Consider the following 20278-nt stretch of genomic DNA (forward strand, 5'->3'; position numbering starts at 1 on the left):
CTAACTATTGCCCTTATCTTAACTGCACTCATGTTGATGTTCCCTCAAGTACCCTTATTTGGGCTCACCATGGTAAGAAGCAGGCCCAGCCATTCTAGCATGGCTAGAATCCTCTAGTTCCCTCCATCATATAAAAGAAGAGGGTTATTTTTTCCTCTCAAGGCTGTGTCTGCATTGGACTTTGAAGGATAGTTTAATTAAGTAATTCCAGATATATTGATTAAGCACTCACTATATACAAAACACTTTACTGGGCTATGCAGAGCCTGCCCCCTCCCTCCTCAGTTCTTGTTATCACAAGGTAATTGCCTTAAAATAGAAGGATACACATGTACCCAGATTAGTAAATATAAAATTTACACAAAATTTTACAAAGTAATTTTTACAAGATGAAAGAGTTAACACAGCTGATGGTGCAGTGGTGAAAGCATTGGGCCTGGAAACAGGAAGACTGGAATTCAGATAAAGTCTCGGACGATTTCTGGCTCTGTGACTAAGTCACGTAACCTCTGTAGTTTCCTTAGCTGTAAAATAGGATGTGGTGAGGATCAGTGAGATGGTTGTAAAAAGCACTCAACACAAAGCTTGGTATATCCTAACAGATTCCCATTCTTCCTTAACAAGTAGCTGAATCAGGAAAGGCCTCATGCAACATGTAGGATGTGGTACCTGAGGTATAACTGGAAGGAAACTGGGCATTCTCTGAGTCAGACATGAGGAAGGTCATGAGGGAGATCTGTGCAAAGTCATGGTAGTAGGAGATGAAATTTATCTTGGGAATCGGATGGTGGAGGGTCTCAGATATCAGATGGAGAGGGTTTTGTACCCTATCCTCAAGGCCATAAGGTGGCATTAAAGAACTCTGAGTGAGTGGGAGGACATGGTCAGATATGTGTTGTCAGGATATCATTTTGGAATCTATGTGGAGGATGAATTTGGGAAGGAGGAGTCTGGAAATAGGGAGACCACTGAGGAGGCTATTGTAATTTTCCAGGGAAAGGTGATAGGGACCTAAATTAGGCTGGTGTTGTGGGAGTGAGAGAAGGGAATGGATATGAGAGGTGGAAAGATTGAAGTTATAGCCTTGTCACTAGTTGTGTGACCTTGAACAAGTTTCTTGCCTTCTTTGAGCCTGTTTCTTCATTGGTGCATTAGAGAAAATAATACTTGTATTACCTATCTCATAGGTATATTTTAAAAAATATATACTTTTTCAATGCCATAAAATTCTATTTTTCATGATATATAGAGATTTATTTTGTGAAAAGCCAGGTCAAAAGTAGCAGAGTAACAGCTCAAAAGATCTTCTGGACTGTCACACCCAAGGAGGCAATTTTTAGACCTCTCCCTCACTCTAGGGATCATATCTTAGTTTCATATTACACTTGAGCATATCTAATTCCCTTATTCTCATTCCCATTTTTTTTTTGTTTGGAGGGAAGGGTTTAGGCCTTTGATTTCTTGATGTAAAGAATTCTCAGTGTGGAGGCTTTTTTTGCCAGTGCAGCTTGGCCGCTCATGAAAAATGTTTTGTCTTGGGGGCACTGAGAAATATAAATGGCTTGTCCATAGTTACACAGCCACTGGGTATAACCAGGGTCCAGTTCTTGAACCCAGGCCTTTCTTAATTCAAACTTAAGGACTGTGATAGATTCACTCTGCCATGTTTACTCTACTTCTTTTCCCACCCTTTTTATAGAGATCTGTGATTTTATTGCTATTGGTGAGAAAGAAACCACCTTTATCCATTCAAATTGATAACTGTTCTGTGATTTATAGTTATAGAGTACCTGGGCCATGGAGGAGTGAAATGATTTGTCCAGGGTCACACATTTGTCAGTGGCAGCTCTTGAACACAGGTCATCCAGAGTGTGAGACTAGTCGTTTGTCCATTCTGCAGGACTGCTTCTCCTCCTTCCAATAAACCCAGTCACATAAAGTTAGGAAAACAGTAATAGTGACAGTTTATAGAGGGAAAAAAATTGAATATGGAGTCAGAGGACCTGGGTCCCAAACCTGTCTCTGGCATTTATGGCTTGTGTGACCTTAGGCAAGTCATCCTCTCTGGGTCTTAGTTTATTCATCTGTTAAAATGGAGGATTGCGTGACCTAGTCTTAGAGGTCTTGTCAAGCTGTAAAACTATGATCTTAATAAAAGCCGATATTTATATAGCCCTCTTAGGGCTCTAGATTCCTTTATATACATTATTTCATTTGATCTTCAGGACAATCTCGTGAGGTTAATGCTATGCTTAGTCCCATATTAGAGAAGAAAAAATCTGAGACTCAGAAAAGTTAAGTAAGAGAGCTAATAAGTGCCAGAGATAGGTTTGACATCAGTTCTTTCCTGCCTCCATTTTCAGTGTTTGTGCCTTGTTGGTAACAGCTTTGTTGCCTCTGATGGAAATAAGACAGGAGTAAGGCAGAATTCAATAGATATCTTGTTCAGCAGACATATCTTTTTAATGATTATATAGCCAGACCTGCATGTGGTCTCATCTGTCCTCTGACAGCTAAAAGCATTTGTGATACTGCATAACTGAATAGTAAATACTAAGAGTTCAGAACCAGTCCTTCAGAGCCCAGTTACATGGAGAGAGAGATGGCGGGGGGGAGATAGGGAGTCAGGGGGAGAGAGACAAAGAGGGAGGGAGAGAGGGGTTGTGAGTGGGGGAAATGAGATAGGGGAAGGGAGATAAAGAGAGATGGGGAGGAGAAGGTGATGGGGGAGTAATGGGGGCTGAGGAGGAAAGAGACTAAGAGGGAGGGAGAGAGGGGTTTTAAGTGGGGAGGGGAGGAACAGGGAATGAAAGAGAGGAGGGGGAAGGGAGAGAGACAAGGGGAGTATGGGGAGAGAGAGATAGAGATAGATAGATAGATAGAGAGAGAGAGAGAGAGAGAGAGAGAGAGAGAGAGATTAAGAATGAATTTCAGTAGCAATAAGTAGTACTAGATGGGTTGAAAGGTCCAGCAAGTCAGACTGACTGAAGAAGAAATCTGTGATCAGTGTACCTAGATGCAGGCTGCCAAAGGGAAACAGGCTGTACTGAAGCTTTCAGAAGGAGGTACCTCTCTTAATTAAACATTTCTGCTATCCATACAACTGGGAGGCAATCGAGCTCCATGAGGTTCCATGGCAACGTGTGTAGAGAAGAGCAGCTGAAGCATTACTCCTGCTGGGAGCCCACTAAGGAGATTCAGGACCAGACAGGGGAAGGGGGATGGGGGGACAAAGAGAGACGAGAAGAGAGAGAGAAAAAGAGAGAGAGAGAGAGAGAGAGAGAGAGAGAGAGAGAGAGAGAGAAGAGAGAGATGGAGATGGTGGAAAAGAAAACCCATCAGACAGACAGAAGGAGAGAGAAAAGGAACAAAGAGAAAGGGGAGAGAGAGAGAGAGAGAGAGAGAGAGAGAGAGAGAGAGAGAGAGAGAGAGAGAGAGAAGAATGGAAAGTAAAAGATGGATGAAGAAAGAGTGGAAGGGAAAGGGGGGAGAGAGGGGAGTGGGGCAGGGAAGGGAGAAGGAGAAGGAGGTAGAAGAGGAAGAAAGAAATGGAGAAAAGAAAGATATGACAGGACAAGAGGAGAGAAGGGAGACCAAGGAAGATTGGGAAAAAAAGAAATGGAGGAGGAAGAAGAAAGAGAAAATGGGGAAAAATGAGAGGAAAACAAGAAAGGGGATAGAGAGGAAGGGCAGCAAAGGTGAGAGAGAAACAGGGAAATGGAAAAAATATAGAGAGGTGAAAAGAATGGTAACTGCCTACTGCCACTGTAAATCAAAAATAGAGTTCGATTTTTGAAATTTAGGTGAGAGCTAACATGTAAGTTTTGAAGAATTGGTTCCAATCCAACCTTTGATATATATTAGCTAGGTAACCCTGGGCAAGTCCTGGGAAACCTTGAAGACTCTAAGTTGTAAAGTAGGTGCCAATCTGTACCTCTCCTTAGGAGTTCCCATTATCAACGAATTCACAAATCCAGTACCCCCCCACAAAAAAAAAACTCTATAGAGTAAAAGCCTAAGACTACATGGCCAGCTCAGCCCCAACCCTCTGGGCAGGTGGCCACTGGCTTTCCCTTTATCACTGCCAAGATGAATGAGAATGAGGGAGGGGGAGAAAAGGAAGGGATGGGAGAAATGGAGAGGGAGATGGGGGAAAAGAACTCTCTCTCTCTCTCTGTCTCTCTGTCTCTCTGCCTCTCTCTCTCTCTGCCTCTCTCTCTCTCTCTCTCTCTCTCTCTCTCTCTCTCTCTCTCTCTCTCTCTCCCTCTCCCCTTCCCTCCTTCTCTTTCTTTGTACCCCTCCCTTTTCTCTTGATCTCTCTGTTTCCCTTTTTCTTTCTCTCTTTCCTTTCTCTTTCCTCTCTCTCTCTCTCTCTCTCTCTCTCTCTCTCTCTCTCTCTCTCTCTCTCTCTCTCTCTCTTACATGCACATAGTACATTTTCTCTTTGTGTCCTTTGTTTTTTCCTTTCTCTATTCTTTTATCTTCCGTCCCTCTCTCCTTTCTTTCACTCCTCTCTCCCCACTTTCTTCTTGGAAGTAGTCTGTTTAGCCAGTGATACTGGCCTAGGTTGTCCATGTAATCACAGATTATTACTCTGTAGAATCTCCCCAGAAATATACTCTGCTGTCTCCACCCCCCAGTCAAAGGAAAAATTCAACAGCAGAAATACCAACTCCCTGCAGGGATTCTGAAAAATAAAAAAAAAAATCACCAGAATCAGTCCTGGCAAAGGCACTAGCCGTGCCTTATGTAGAGGGAGCTGTCTGGTTTTGAGCAGCTCCTGGACATAGTTTTCAGCAACTGCATAATGCGGAGGAGTTGGTGGGGCAGGGTGGAGAAGGCAGCAGCACATGAGACGCTGAGGCAGGATGTAATTAGGGGCTATATTGGAACCTATAATGAGTAATTGAGACTGAACAACAAAAGCCACCAGCTTCCCAGGGTTTGTCTCAAACTCTCAGGGCCCTGGCTGGCCAGCAGTTGTGGATCCTGAGCAGAGGTCACTTGCACCCACTGTGGGTCAAGCAGATGTCAGGGTTTGGTGGGAAAGCCTGGGAACCCAGGCTGGCCCTGGGCCATGGCCTTTAGTTGACTGGAGGAAGGAAGGAATTTAAGATGCCAGGTTTCACAGTAAAGCTTACAGAGCTAGATGATTTTTTTCTTCTTACCTCCCCCTCCTCCCCTTTTGGTTCTTTTTTAATTGTCATTGAGAGCCCGTGTATGGGTCCTGGCTACAGAGCTGGACTTGTGGTCAGGAAGATCTTAGTTCATCTTTATGACTCTAGGTTAGTCATTTCTCATTTTTTGCACATCTATATGAAATGGAGATGATAATAACTATAAGGTTATTATCATTTCACAAGACTGACTTGAAGCTGATATAAATTAGTGTACATGAAGCACATTGCCAATTTTACAGTGCCATATAAATGTCAGCTATTTTATTTTATTTGGTGGAGAAGGGGAGTCACAATGTAGCGTGATAGAAAGAATATTGGTTTTGGAGTCAGGAATATATGAGTTCATATCTAGCCTCAGACTCCTAAATGTATAGCCTTAGCTTCCTTTATCCGTAAGGATTAGATTTGACACAGCGGCTCCTAAGGTCATTTCCAATTTTAAATATATGTTCCTATGATCCTGTGTGGTTTACTAGCCATGTGACCATGGGTAAGACACCTCAATGATCTGGGCTTCAGCTTCTGCAGCTGTAAAATGAGGATGATAATAGCTGTACCTTATGAGGTTGTTATGAAGTTCAAATGAAAAATAAAAGTAAGTAAAAGCACTTTGCAGACCCCACAGCACCATATAAATGTTGGTTATTATTGTTGAGCCCATTAGGGATTGACTAGCAAAGGCGTTTTATTTTTAAATGGATATTATTTTGTTTTTCAACCTGCTCAGTGCCTGACAGACTCATGATTAGAATGGGTGGTCCAAATCCTTTTAAAACTGAAGTCCTCTTAAAATACAGCTTATTACTCTTATGTGGTATCAGACTCCTGAGTGTCGAGTACTCTCCCTGCCTCCATTTCCTCACACCCACTCACTACCCAGCTTCTTCCAAACCTCTCTTACTAACGACCCGTGTAGATGAATAACTGAGATGCTGTTTGCTCTGATTGCGGTTGCTTGATTTTGAATATGTTGGCCCTCATGCTACCCTTGAAGTGCAGCAGCCAGGGACAGAGGAGAAGAATTCTGGGCTTGGAGCCAGAGGACCCAGATTCAAATTCCAGTTTGGTAGGTTATTATCTATGTGATTTTTAGGCAATCAACGTCTCTCTGGGCTTCTGCCTCTACCTTTCTGTAAAGAAAGGGTTGGATTAGATAGTTGTTGAAGTCCCTTCCAGCTCTAAATCAGTGAAACTATAAAGTGCCATAATGTCACCAGAATAGGAACATCTCCAGATGCTTTTTCTATCTTAAGGATGTGTCTTGTCACCAGGCACTAACTCTGTAGAGGCTCCTCTTCATTTTAAACAGGTCAGCTGCCATCTTAACCCTCATTTGTGAGATGAGCAACAATTGTCTTAGCGTCATCAAGACCTGACTGGCCTAGAATGATCCAGTAGCTCCCAAGTGACAGACTTGCATCAGAAATGCATCATAGGTCATGGAGACTGTTACTGATCTACTAGCCCTGAGCATCTGGGTCCTGCAGACATATAGACCACTGAAACCCAGAAGGTTGAAACCTACTTGTAAAAGCTAATAGAATAAAACTCTTATGTATTGTTTGACTGAGACTGCTGGGTTCTGGTAACCTCCATGTACTGAGATTCTTCAGAACAACGTGCCTTTTGGCTATTGGGAAAAAAGAACATTTTGCTCATGAATCACTTTCCTTACAGCTATTGGGGACTTGCTCCTTCCAATATGGATGTTTCATTCCAAGTCAGGGGATGTGGTCACTAACCCATAGCAGGCTCATTGGGTTCCTATGTGTTTCTGACAGAACAGTATACTACTTTGAGTTTTCAGAAACCTTTGAGTGCTTTTGGGGCGGTAGAGGCTTCTGAGGACTAGTCTTTTGAATCGCAGGTCCTAGTCCAAGGTACAGTGACATCTTACCATTACACACAACTAGATGAAGGTGTGTATATGCATGTTTGCACATAGGGAGTTTGGCATTTTGGGGAAAGATATTGTGACAAATATCCTCCAATGATTTGGGTCTTTTGTCAATTTTACCACAACCATTAGACATTTGGCAGGTTTCACTGCCTCTCTGAGTTATTCCAAAATGTCAGTGGCTAGTGAAATTATTTTCCCTGGCCTTTAGATGATAAACATTTTACTCCATATCTTTCTTCCTCTTCCTTTTGTTTTATTGTCACCTTTTGTCATTTTTTTTTCATTTTCAGATATACTCCCTCTCCAACAAACCCTCCTTTGTTGGAAGGAGAGTATATCCCAAAGAAAAGCAGGTAACACAACTGAATGACAAGGCAACTAGATAGAATTCTGTTGGCAATATTCTGCAGTTTTGCTCTGAGATAAGAGATGTGTGTTCCATCCTTTGTTCTCCTTAACCAAAATTGCATTCCAGTTATTCTGGGGTTAAACTGTCGTTTATGTTTGTTTTCTTTTCACATTGTTGTAGTCCAGCTCCCTGTTTTTTCATATTCCTGGTGAAAATGACTATTCCAAGCTGCTATCCATAGAGTACTGCTGCCACCCTTCTTTTCCCAGAGTATATGTGTATTTTTCTTTCCTCAGATATTTTATGTTCTAGAGATCTCTGAGACTTCATATGACTTTCCTTTGTCCCTAGCACAGAATTTTAAAGTACCATATGCAAAAACAGATTCTAATTCTTTGGAGATTTTAAAAGAATGTAACAGTCTTTAATGCAAATCAACTCGACAGCCGTTTAATAAATGCATGCCATGTGCAAGGCAAATATGCTAGGTACTAGGGATACAAAGACAAAATGAAAAACAGTTCTTGATTTCTCAAAGAAGAATTGCAAACTATGAAGAACAATCATAGGAAAACTAAGATGATTATGAGATACCCAGTTTGAAATGTCCAGTAAATAGCTGGTGAGGTGAGACTAGGGCTAGAAATACATTTATTTGGGAGTCATAAGCATGGAGATGATAGTTAAATTCATGGGAACTGATGATGTCACTGAGGGAGAATGTAGGAAGAAGAGGAGGGAAGAGGGCCCAGGACAGAGCTTTAGTATTAAACTACAGTTAAACAGCTTTAATATGTTTCAAATGAAGATCAAGTTTAAGAAATAAGATGTTTAATTAGAAAGGTTGAAAGAGGATCAAGATGAAAATTAGATCATAAGAACTCAAAGAGAGAAAATATTGAGCAAAGGTGGTCACCAAAAGGCCATTGGATTTGACTGTTAATGATGTCATATATTTCAGATATTTAATAAGGGGAGGGAGATGGGACTTCCTATAGATTTTGTCATTGATATTCCAACCTGACTCTTAATTGTGTGCCCCCCCCTTTTTTGAATGTCATAATTGGTCAAAATTTTGGAAGCCATCCCGTCTAATCAAATTTCTGGACAAGAAAGCCCTCTATAACTGCAGCAAGTGGTCCTTGCCTTAGCTCAGAGGGAGAACTAATTAACTCTGGAGGTTTTGGTCAAACCAGAACCAAAGACAACAAGCCTCATTTCTTTCCTGCACTACTGTCTTTGAAATATTTGAATAAGACATCTTGTCTCTCCCTTTTCCCAACCTCAGTTTTTCCTTCTCTAGGGAAACACCCCCAGTTTCTCACATCATTCTAGGCTTGTTTCACATATCCACATCTCTTTCCCTAGTTAGACTCTAAGCACTCTGAAGGCGAGTCTCCTTTGTCTCCGGCTTATTTTGTAACACTCAGTGGATGCCTGGTGGGAGTTTGTGGGTCAGAGTTGACATCAGATTAATACTTCTCTACTTGTGAAGAGTCATGTGCTTCGTTCTACATGAGCTGCCTTTGGTTCTTGGCCCAGATGGGGCATAACAGTGCCCGAGGTTGAAAAGACAGACAGATGGGCAGATGGACAGAGTAAGGCCAACAGGTGCTCTTTCAGTGCCTCAAAGGGGATTTCCAGTTAGGTTATTAGTACTGTAGACAGCTTCCCAGAATCTGACTCAGGTCTATTCAATTCACTGTTTCATTCTAAGTTAATCTAGACCTCATGACCACATGGCTTGTTATCCTTTCATAATAAAAGCATCACCTTAGCTGGACCTGGTTTATCCAAAGTCTCTCCTCTTCTTCTTTTTACTGTCCCCTTAGGTTCTTTGTATGTTTGCCTCAGTTTCCTCAACTGTAAAATGGGGATAATATCACTTGCCCTTTAAGGTTATTGTGAGGATCAAATGAAATAATAATTGTAAAAGTGCTCAGCACTGTATTTAGTACATAGTACCTTTCTTCCTTCTATCCTTCCTTCCTTGTCTTCCTCTTTCCTTCCTTTTCCCTTTCTTTTTCCCTCTTTCCTTCCTTTTCCCCCTCTTCCTCCTCCCTTCCTCCCTTCTTTCCTTTTTCTCTCCCTCCCTTCCTCCCTCCCTCCATTCCTTCCTTCCTTCCTTCCTTCCTTCCTTCCTTCCTTCCTTCCTTCCTTCCTTCCTTCCTTCCTTCCTTCCTTCCTTCCTTCCTTCTTTCCTTCCAAGACTTAACTCAGATGTCTCCCCCTCCAGTAAGCCTTTATTTATCCTCTATCTGGAACTTAACCCCAAACTAAAAGTGATCTTTCTCTCCTCAAATTTTCCTAGACCACTTTGAACCTCTTCTTTATTCCAAATTATGTCCTGGTTTGAATTAAACTCATTTTCTCTCATATTGTTTCCTCATCAGTTTGCAAGCCCCCTGAGGCAGAGATGTTAACATTTTCAGTTTTTGTAGTCTCAACACTAGCACAAGGTCCTATATATGGCAGGTACCTAATAAGTGTTTGTTGAAAGGGATTGAATTAGATCTTCTACTTCTAGTCTATATCCCCATATGATGAGCATTATTTTTTTTTTATTTAACCTGGTATTTCCTGGTGCTCTTTTTGTTCCCTCCCACAGAGCTATAACTTTGCTTCATCTGTTAGCATGATTCTCCAAAATACTCTGCTGTTCTGTTCAGCTACTACCAACCTGAAACCCTTAGTTCTCTCTAGAATATGCCCCTGATTATCCATCTGCCCTGACTTTTGGCTGCCCTCTAGTGACTGTTTGCATTATCTTGACCAGTTTTAACAGATTGGAGATGGAAGGATTTACAAATTTAAAGCTGAAAAGGAATTTCAGAGTCAACTCCCTCTTTTTGACTGAGGAATGAGAGGGATGTAGAAATTTCTGGGTGAAGATATCTCAGGGTCTTGGGAAAATGACCTCTGTTCTGTCTCTAGAAATATTGTAAAACTGTCCCTGAGGATATTGTAAAGGTCTTATCTTCACCAAAGCAGACCCCTGTAAAAATAACCATACCCAGTCTTGCAAAAAAACAGGACAGGTTCTCAAAGAAATGCCTTATGAACAGCTGTGAATTCCTGGGCACAAGGACCCTGATGGGTGATCACAAGATTGTGAGCCCCTGAGGGGGACAGGGTTGGGGGAATGAGGAAATGCAGTTAAAACTTGTTTATCACAGTGTATAAAAATCTATCTTGCTTCTTCCATTTTGCCTCACTCTACTAGACTTGCTGGTGGAGGTGATGCCCAATTTCTGCAGAAATTGAATAAAACTTCTGTTTCTACGTTGAGAAATGTCTCTTTTAATTAATTGAGTTGGTGGTCATCTGTCCCATACAGGAAGGAGTAGTGACTTACTACTAGTAGGTCGTGAAGTCTGGGGACTTATCTGTGTGACCTTGGATGAATTACTTTATCCCATCTGGGTCTCAGTTTGTCATATCTATAAAATGAGGTTAGCCTTCTAGTTGACCTTTAGGTTTCCTTAAATGATTGATTAACTGAATTTGGTTGAATTTTGGCAGTGACCTAAGATGGTCATCAGCTTCCTCACTTGGTCCTATTCTACTCACTGCTTACTAATCTTATTTGCATTTCATGACAAACTTATGAAAACAACTGATTTTATTATCCTAATTTTTACAGTTGAGGAAACTGATACTTGGGGTAGTTTTTGACTTTCCTTTAGACACATTAGTTTGAGTATGTATGTATGTCTGAATAAGTCATATCCTTAGACTGGATTTGGGGTGAAATAGCAGGTTTCCATAATTTATAGTCTAGCTAGATAAGATCTAGGATTCAGAAGGATTTTAGGATTAACCAAGTTGAAGTTCTGACCTCTGACCCCTTTCTCTTCATAACTATATCCCCAAGGATTGGAAGATGTCTTTATTAAAGTTACCTGTCCATAACCCTAATCTTATAAAGATAGAGCCCTTTCTAGGGTTGTCATCTCCATATCTAAGAAGCTGGAGTTAATCCCACTTGTTTCTAAAGTAGAGGTCTTGGACTTGACATAGGAAGCCCTCCCTAGTCTGTCTCCAATCTACTTTTCCCAGCTCATAGCACATTACTTTCCTTCTAGCCAAAAATAATCTACATATTCCCTGAAGGGTCACTGTGTCCCTATGCTTTCCCCACCTTCCTGGAATAGTCTTCCTCCTTTCCTACAGCTTCCTTCAAGGCTCAATTCAGGTACTACCTTCTACTGAAAAGTCTTGGCTATTCTGGCTTATCAATGCTATTTCTCTTTCCCTCATGTTTTTTACCCCAAGAGAACATAAGGTTCTTGAGGGTAGGGATTGTTTCATTTTCATCTCCAGTATCTAGTAAAGAGTCAACTACATGGTAGGAGCTGATTAATTGATGTATATCCTTATCTGCCGTCATTCTATATACCCCGTCCTCCCCTCAAGAATGTAAGCTCTTTGAGGGCAGGGGCTTATTTTTGGAAATTTTTTATGGCGGGGAGGGATGTCTTTGCATTCCCAGCATGTAGCAGTTGTTTAATAGTACTTGGTGGCTTGTATTAGTTCAAAAGAGGAAGAATTCAAAATGGGATGAAGGAATATCACTGTGGGGTCTTCAGAGCTTTAGAGTCAGAGTAGGGGGATTTGGGAGTAACTGTTCAAGGGGGGGTCCAACCCCTGATGTGTGCTTGTCTTTTCTTCAATTGTCCCAGCTATTTTGCTGTTGTTGTTTTAGTCATGACTGTCTGTGACTGCCCCCCCTTGGGGGGTTTTCTTGTAAGAGTTACAGGAGTGATTTTGTCATTTCCTTCTCTGGCTCATTTTGCAGATGAGGAAACTGAGGCAAACAGGATAAAATGACTTGCCCAAGGTGACACAAATATGAGGACAGATTTAGATTCAGTAAAATGAGTCTTCCTGACTCTGGGCCCAGAACTGAACCAGAACCACATAGCTGTCCTTGTCATTAGAATCAAACAGTTTCTTAAATGAAGTCTAGCTTGGGGCTTCTAAGAATCTCGTTGTCCCTGACTCTTCTTCTTCCAAAAACCCTCCCCAGCCTTCAAGTCCCAGCTCCAAAAAAAATGCTTTTTTAGTATTTTAAAGATAAAGAAAATTCTCATTTGACCATCAAAACAGCCCAGCATTTCACTATTTTCCTGATTTTACAGATGCAGGGTCACACAGCTAGTACATGCCTGAGCCTGAATTTGAATACTAATCTTTTTTTACTTCAGATGTAGCATTCTGTCCACTATGCCAAGCTACTATTCTCCTCTAAATCTATAATATATAATTCAAGTTATATGCTATTTTGTATTGATTATTATTATTTGTGTGTGTGTGTGTGTGTGTGTGTGTGTATGTTTTAGAATCATAGAATGTTAGCATTCTAAAGGAACCTTAGATGGTAACTAATTCATCCCTTTGTTTTTAAATAGTGGGGAAACTTAAGACCAGAAAGGGTCAATGACTTGTCCAATGTCAGCCTCATAGATAATGGCAAAATGTGCTTTGGCCCCTTAACTCCCAGGTCATTGTTTTTCATTAGACCACATTATCTTCCCAACTAAGGCAGGGCCTGTGTGTTATGCTTCTATATTCTTTTTTTTTATTTGCAAGGCAAATGGGGTTAGGTGACTTGCCCAAGGCCACACAGCTAGGTAATTATTAAGTGTCTGAGACCGGATTTGAACCCAGTTACTCCTGACTCCAGGGCCGGTGCTTTATCCACAGCGCCACCTAGCTGCCCTTATGCTTCTATATTCTTGATGATACTGGACATATGGCAGATCATTGGTAAATTCTTGTTGATTTTGTTGTCTAGTTAATAAGAAGGCTTCTTGGAGGAGCTAAGGCATTCTGGGTGTGACAGGTTCCTGAGCTTGTTGGTCAGTGCTCAATGTAGGGTATGAATTCTTGGTAACCATTATGCTGCTGTGAGATCACCTTTCCATTTTCCTTTGATGCATTTATCCTTCCCTATGCAAAATCCTCCTGATTCTTTGGTCTCCTCAACTGCCTAGGCTCTTTTCTTTGACTTTCCTCAAAACTGATACAATATTGAGGGGTACCATGGGGTGCTGAGGCAGATCTGAGTGTCTCTTAACGATAGATTAACCTGCTTTCTCTGTCTCTTTTTCTCCCTCCTTCCTTTCCTTTTCTCTACCCCCTCCACTACCCCTCCCCCGTTTTCTTCCCCAGGGGGGCTTTCTCAGTTGTACGACGCTGTGTCAAACTTTGCACTGGACATGAGTATGCAGCTAAGATCATCAATACCAAGAAGCTCTCTGCAAGAGGTAGGGCTTTTAAGGGGAAGCACTGGCCTTCTTTGGGGGCTGGAGAAGAGGACCTGGACTCATTGGGGGAGGGACATCAAAGGGCTGGAAGAAGGATCTGGTAGCATTGGGGGGTGGGGGCATCAAAAGGTTAGGGACTTGTAAATGATGTGTAATTCAGCTGGCTAAATGTCTGTTTAGGATTGAACTTGACCTCTGGAAGAGAAAATGAATGTATATATACATCGATAGACTCTAAAGCCTTGACCCTTTGGATACCAGGACATCTTGTCCTTCACATGCTGAGGTTAGAGTAGTAAAGGATCAACCAAAGGTATACAGTTCAGAGGTTGTCCTAGGGAAGTAGATTCTTAGCCAGGTTTACCCAGAGGAGATAGTCTCGCTATTTGATTCACTCATTCAGTCAACAAGCATTTATTAAACCAGTTTCTGCCCTCAGCAAGCTTACATTCTAACTGGGAAATGACCTTAATCTGGATCTTTGAATCTATTTCAAAATATTTTGATAACTGTATTGCAATAGAATTGATTTCCTTTGTAATCCTAGACCCTTTATTTTCTGCATTTAAAAATATCCTGAGAAGGGGTCTGTAGGCTTCTCCAGATTACTAAATGGGTCCATGACACACACACACACACACACACACACACACACACACACACACACAGAAGGATGAGACCTATTGGTCTAGGCAGTCACAGTGACTGTGAGCAAAGCAACTAGGCAATAGATTGTTATATTCTTGTTACTAACCATTGATTTGATTATTCATTAGGCAAAAGCAAAAGGTGCGAAGTTGAATGTGGTCATATAAGTGAATGGAAGATACATAGTCTCTGAGCTTCCCCTGGTCAGGTCCAGATGTTCTGGGGTATGACTAGATGAATTGTGAGTCATGGTCTGAAGCTGGTTAGATTTGGTGAGTTAGGTGAGTTTTCACTAATTCACTCACTAATTAGGAAAGTCTCAAAATTGAATGAGTTAATTGATAGGAAACATGTTGATGTTCTTCTGAATTTTTGTTCAGCATCCTGGGAATACTTCTGATCAAATCTTATCACCCAGGAGTTGCTCCTTTCACTATGGATTATCTAGGACATACCACCCCCCTCCCCCCCTCCTCTATTGCCTTCTTTTCAATCCAAGTCATGCTTCATCTTGGGCTAGACAAAGGGATCAGAGCAGTGACAAGGCCCTGGTTGGACAGATTCCCTTGCTTTTTTTGTGTGTTAAACATTTTTTAACAGGAATGGAGTTTGGATCAAAGGGCTAGATGAGAATTTTAGAGACATAGGGATTCTGGTTAGTTACGTGTTCTCTCCCTTGTTAGTGTTTTCTAAGTTGTTTGTTTCTTTGGCCTCTGGTTCACAAGCTCCCTATTCTTAGGGTCCACTGACACAATTATTAGAAAACCTTCTTGTATTATCCCGTTGTTTGCTGCTGAGGGACTCTATGGACACTTGTGTGTGTGTGTGTGTGTGTGTGTGTGTGTGTGTGTATGTGTGTGTGTGAGAGAGAGAGAGAGCATGTATGTGTGAGAGTTTGTGTGTAAGACAGTATATGAGAGTGTATGTGAAAGAATGTGTATGAGAGTGTGTGTGTATGTGTGAGAGAGTGTGTGGAGTGTGTGTATGTGTGTGAGATTGTGTGTGTGTATGTGTGTGTGAGAGAGAGAGATCTACACAAATAAGCAGAAGAGAGAGAGAGAGAGAGAGAGAGAGAGAGAGAGAGAGAGATCTACACAAAGAAGCAGAATGGGTCAGTGGAAAAAGTTCTGGATAAGGCAACACCAAAGAGTGGACCTGGATGTGAATCCCAGTTCTGCCCTCTTGGTGACCTTGGGCAGATTTCTTATCCTTTCTAGTCTTAGGTTCCTCGTTTATAAAATGAGGCATTTGATATATGACCTAATATTCCTTTCAGTTTTAAGTAATGGTTGGATAGAGGGCAGGCTCTTGAGTCAGGAAAACCCAGGTTCAAATCTTGCCTCTGATAATATACTTGTATAGCCCTAAGTAAACTAATCCTCCTCTGAGACCATATTTAAGTAGAACAAAGACAAAAAAGCTAACACTTGGTGACCTCAAGGGTATTGGGGGAGACAATACACATACGAGATAATTTACAGAGAAGGAGAATACTGACAGCAAGAGGGATCAGGAAAGGTTTCCCAAAGAAGGTGGCATCTAGACTGATCCTTGAAGGACGCTAGGGATTTGAAGAGGTGAAGATAATGAAGGAGTGAATTCTAGGCATGAGAGAGAGCCTGAGCAAAGGCAAGGAGGTGGGAGATGGCATTTCAAATAATGTGAAATGGAGTCTGAAAATGAGTCTGTAAAGGATTGGCTTTGATGTAGAGAAGAGACACTTGGAAGAGAGGTACACACATGCTAGTGCATCAACTAAGGAATAATAAGATAAGACTTGTTTAACATGTTACTAATTTGGGGGTAATTCCCTGTGACAAGAAGCTTGATTACCAGCAGCCTCCCCTCTCTGGCATTTACCTGGACTTTTGGGTCTCTTCCTGACAACAGGAATAGAAAAAGAAAAAAAAAATATTTTGATTCAGTCAGCAATTGAATGTTTTTCTTTTCCAGGAAGATAAGCTCAGATGTGACAGGTTTTTCATTTTTTCCCTGAGGTTCTGCTTAATTAGGTCTTGAGCAGAGCAGGGGAGGGAAAGGAGTTTTATTGCTGGGAGACTTCAGGAGAGCAAAACTACTTCAGGTTGGGGCCTGATTTGATGGGAGGGGTGGGGGTTTTCAGCTAATTTCAGCAGATGGCAGGGATGGTGCTGTATATATTTAACTGGATCACCAAAAATGAAGGTTACACACTTTTAAGTTTATTCTGCCTGTTTAACATTTTGTCTGTCACTTTCTTACATCTAAGATAATCAACAAAATAGTAAACCAAGCCTTGCTTTGTGGTGTCTGCTGATTTCCAAGGTATGAATACTCTTAATTGAAGCCAACTCACCTTAGCCCATTCAAACTGGTTCAGCAGCCCCCTACTTGGTGGTAATCTGTCTAGAGAGACAGAATTTCTTTTGGGGACTCTACAAATTACTGTGACATCACAATATCTTACTTGGATTTAGATTCAAAAGTCAGTGTGTAACCTTTGAAAAATTCCCCCAAATATCCTATACCTTCTTTAAACAGATGTAGCTGGAAAGGGAGTAGGATCTTTTTAAGAAAAGGAAATCTGTATCAGAAAGCAGATGGTTGTTATGGAAACAATTAAATGAAAATGTTATTTTTCACTACCCCCAAATAATCTGTAGATCAGAAGAGAGAGACTTTGAACTAGACCGGGGGGTTGGGGGGGGGTGAAGAAAGGAAAGCAGACAGGTAAAGACTAAGTTGCCAGAAAAACTGTTTGATTAGGGGGAATATATTCTTGAAAGGGCTTCACACATAAGGGTGATTATACAAGAGGGTGACTATATAATGGGTTCTTCTTTTTGTTTTGCTGTGAGGCAAGAGAGGATACAAGAAAGGCAATGAACACACAGTGGGGGCCTTCTGTGACCAGGAACACTAGGAAGAGCAACTAAGGTTGCCCTTCTGGTAAATTCCATCACCCTAAGGGGAATGAGCAGACTGTCTGTAAGATGGGGAAGAGATTCAGTGACAGTGAAATGCTCCCACCATGAGAGGGATGTGGGAACTGAGAATGACTGAGAAAACAGCCAATTTATGTCTCCCATCTCATGCTTACTCTGGGGCATATGCTCACCAAGTGGAATGCCAGGTGTAATGACCTGAAGGGCAAAACATGAAGCCAGAACCAGATTAAAATGTAATTAGAAAATATCTAGCAAAATAAATAGCAATATAATAAGACATGGATAATATTACTTTTTGAAATTAAGTTAATATGTAGCTTGCAAGGATCCTTATATATGGTTTTAGTGACCTCCCATTTCTATTTGAGTTTGACACCATGGACCTATACTGTTTAAATTGTTCTCTCTCTCTCTCTCTCTCTTTCTCTCTCTCTCTCTCTCTCTCTCTCTTCCTCCCTTCATTCTCCTCTTCCCTTTCTCCTTCTCCCTACCCCCTTTCTACTCTCTCCTCCCTATTTCTTCCCTCTTTCTTTTTCTTTCACTCTTTTCCTTTCTTCATCTCCTACTCCCTTTACCTCTTCTCTCTTCTTCCTCCCTTTCTTCTCTCCCCATTCCCTACCCCTCCCTGTTTCCTTCTCTTTTGGCCAAGCATATGGAGTTGGATTTGTGTAAGTTAAATGCACCATGTGATTTCAATATACAAGAACATAGTGACCCCCCCCCCACCCCCAGATGATCTTGATACCCCTGTCCACTCTGGGTCTTAGCTTTCTATTCCCTCTAAGATAATATGAAAGGACATTTTCCCCTTGGTTTCTCTTAATTAGAACCCCAGTAACCAGGAATTTGCTGTTAGTTTGAACGACTTGCTTTTGGCTATTTTCCAGGGTTGTTTTGAGGAGAAAATGAAATAATTGTAAAATACCTAGCACAAAGTTTGGCACATAAGAAGTGCTTAATATAATGCTTGTTAATTAATGACAATTTATTTGTTTATTCATTGATTAATTCATTTATTTACTTGTACATTCATCTATTGGTCAATCAAAAGGCATCTATTAAATGTTCTAAATATGTTGATGATGCAGTGGATAGAGCACTGGGACTTGAATTGGGGAAGACCTGAGTTCAAATTCAGCCTCAGACACTTAGTAGCTTTGTGACTCTGGGCAAGTCATCTTACTCTGTTTGCCTCAGTTTTTACATCTATAAAATGAACTGGAAAAGGAAATGGCAAACCACTGGATATCTTTGCCTAGAAAATCCCAAATGGGCTCACAAAATGACTGAAAAACAACTGAACTACAGCATGGGCATGATACCAAGTACACAAAGACAAGGTATTATGAAGAGTACCCAGCTGGTTGGGCTAGAGTGAGGAAGACTAAGGGGCACACTTTGGTATGACCTGGATTTCCATTTTCAGCTCTAACATTTTATGCTTCTGTGATCTTAGGCAAGAAAGTCACTACTGCTCTCTGGGTCTCATTTCCAATTCTGTAAAATGAAAGTGTTTTATTAGATGATCTATCAGCTTCTTTCTCATTTCAAAATTAGATGGTTTTGTTGTGTGGGAAATGTTTGATCCTGTGATTTCATTGATATAGAGAACTCCCAATGTCTAAATTTTTCCTCCTTTAGCAGAACGTCATGTCATTTAAAAATTATTGTCTCAGAAAATTGTCTAGGAGCAGTGAGAGTGGTTGATTAGCTCATCTAGATACCAGGTCCAATGAGAGCCTCCTAACCTAATGTCCATTAGAATGCCTCTCTTTTATGATTTGTAATCTTTAAGACAGTGAAAATCTTTGAATATACATGTACAGATTGGGTTACTGAGGTCCCTTTCCAATACTGTGCTTCTATTTTTTTTTCATTTCTATTTCTTACCCAGTCACCCTACTTCCTCTCTACATGCTCCTGGGGACCTCCTGTGGGATGAGGTATTTGTCCGTTCCCAGACATGTTTGCCTGGGGGTGACACATGGACAACTTGCCTCCCTCCAAAAGAAGGAATTGCTAAGAGCTTGAATAAAATCAAATGTTGATACAGGATCAGTAGCTCTTGTGTCTGCCCTGAGGCATCCTTGGTGGGATACATTTGAACTGTCTTGAAACCACAAAGAAACTCCCCAGGCATCATTACCTTCTAAGCAAGTAGGCATGATGGTGTTTCTGGATTTTGTATTGCCCTTGGCTTTCCCAGCTGATGCTCTTAGCTGTGACTTCTACTTTAAAGAGAAGTGGGACAGTCCCAAAGCTACCCTTGTCATGAGCATCTCTACCACAGGTTTCTATGTCTTCTCTGGGATACTAATAGAGACTCACACAGGGCAGTAGGCTTGCCCTCTCCTTCAGGGAACTGCTCTTTGGAAGGACCTTCTGCCCATTCAGCAGCTAGATCTGCTGGATCTACAGGCACATAGCTTTTGGTGGGATGACTCTGCTTATCCTAAGACACAAAAATATGGTGCTACCATCCATGTGGGGGCAGGTACTATATTCCTTTATTTAACAAGGATTTATTAAGCTTCTTTGATGTGTCAGGCAACTTACTTTGATCTGGGAATATAAAGATAAAATGCAGAAATAGTTCCTGCCCTCATAGATCTTACATTCAGTGGGGAGATATCAAGGGTACACAGATAAGCAAATGCAAAATAAAGATGGGGATTTCAGGGATGAAGAAGGTGCTAGCAGTTGGGGAAAAAGGCTCAAGGTAGACCTTGTGGAACCTGACCTGAGCCTAGAAGGAAACTAGGAATTCTAGGGGTTAATGGGAGCATTACAGAGAGGAAATTGGGGGATCTGGGGGAAGGTGGGACAATGTACCCAAAGGCATGGAGATAGAAGGTAGAATGTTATAAACAGGGAATAATAAATTGGCTAGTTTGATTGTAAGGTAGTGGGGTACAAAAGGGTTATAAGGTTCAGTAGGCATGGAAAAGTATGCTACAGCCAGATTGTGAAGTCTAATTGAAATATCAAACAAAAGGGATTGTATT

The 20278-nt window shown here is 41.3% G+C and overlaps 1 protein-coding gene and 1 long non-coding RNA gene across 26 annotated transcripts in view; one reads left to right on the plus strand and one right to left on the minus strand.

The window, feature by feature from the left end:
* LOC141504796 (uncharacterized) overlaps positions 1-16727 on the minus strand; it is a 44687-nt gene extending 27960 nt beyond the window's left edge. For all 3 annotated transcript variants that reach the window (XR_012473475.1, XR_012473474.1, XR_012473473.1), the window contains exons 1-2: positions 16682-16727; positions 1791-1914 (exon numbers count right to left, since the gene is read on the minus strand). This is a non-coding gene — a long non-coding RNA (uncharacterized LOC141504796). The remainder of the gene's footprint in view (positions 1-1790; positions 1915-16681) is intronic.
* CAMK2B (calcium/calmodulin dependent protein kinase II beta) overlaps positions 1-20278 on the plus strand; it is a 285827-nt gene that overhangs the window by 63500 nt on the left and 202049 nt on the right. For all 23 annotated transcript variants that reach the window (XM_074210077.1, XM_074210085.1, XM_074210078.1 and 20 more), the window contains exon 2: positions 13604-13698. In XM_074210077.1, coding sequence (XP_074066178.1) covers positions 13604-13698 — 95 coding nt within the window. The remainder of the gene's footprint in view (positions 1-13603; positions 13699-20278) is intronic.

Source organism: Macrotis lagotis, chromosome 1 (genome assembly GCF_037893015.1).
Source record: "Macrotis lagotis isolate mMagLag1 chromosome 1, bilby.v1.9.chrom.fasta, whole genome shotgun sequence".
Taxonomy (NCBI): domain Eukaryota; kingdom Metazoa; phylum Chordata; class Mammalia; order Peramelemorphia; family Peramelidae; genus Macrotis; species Macrotis lagotis.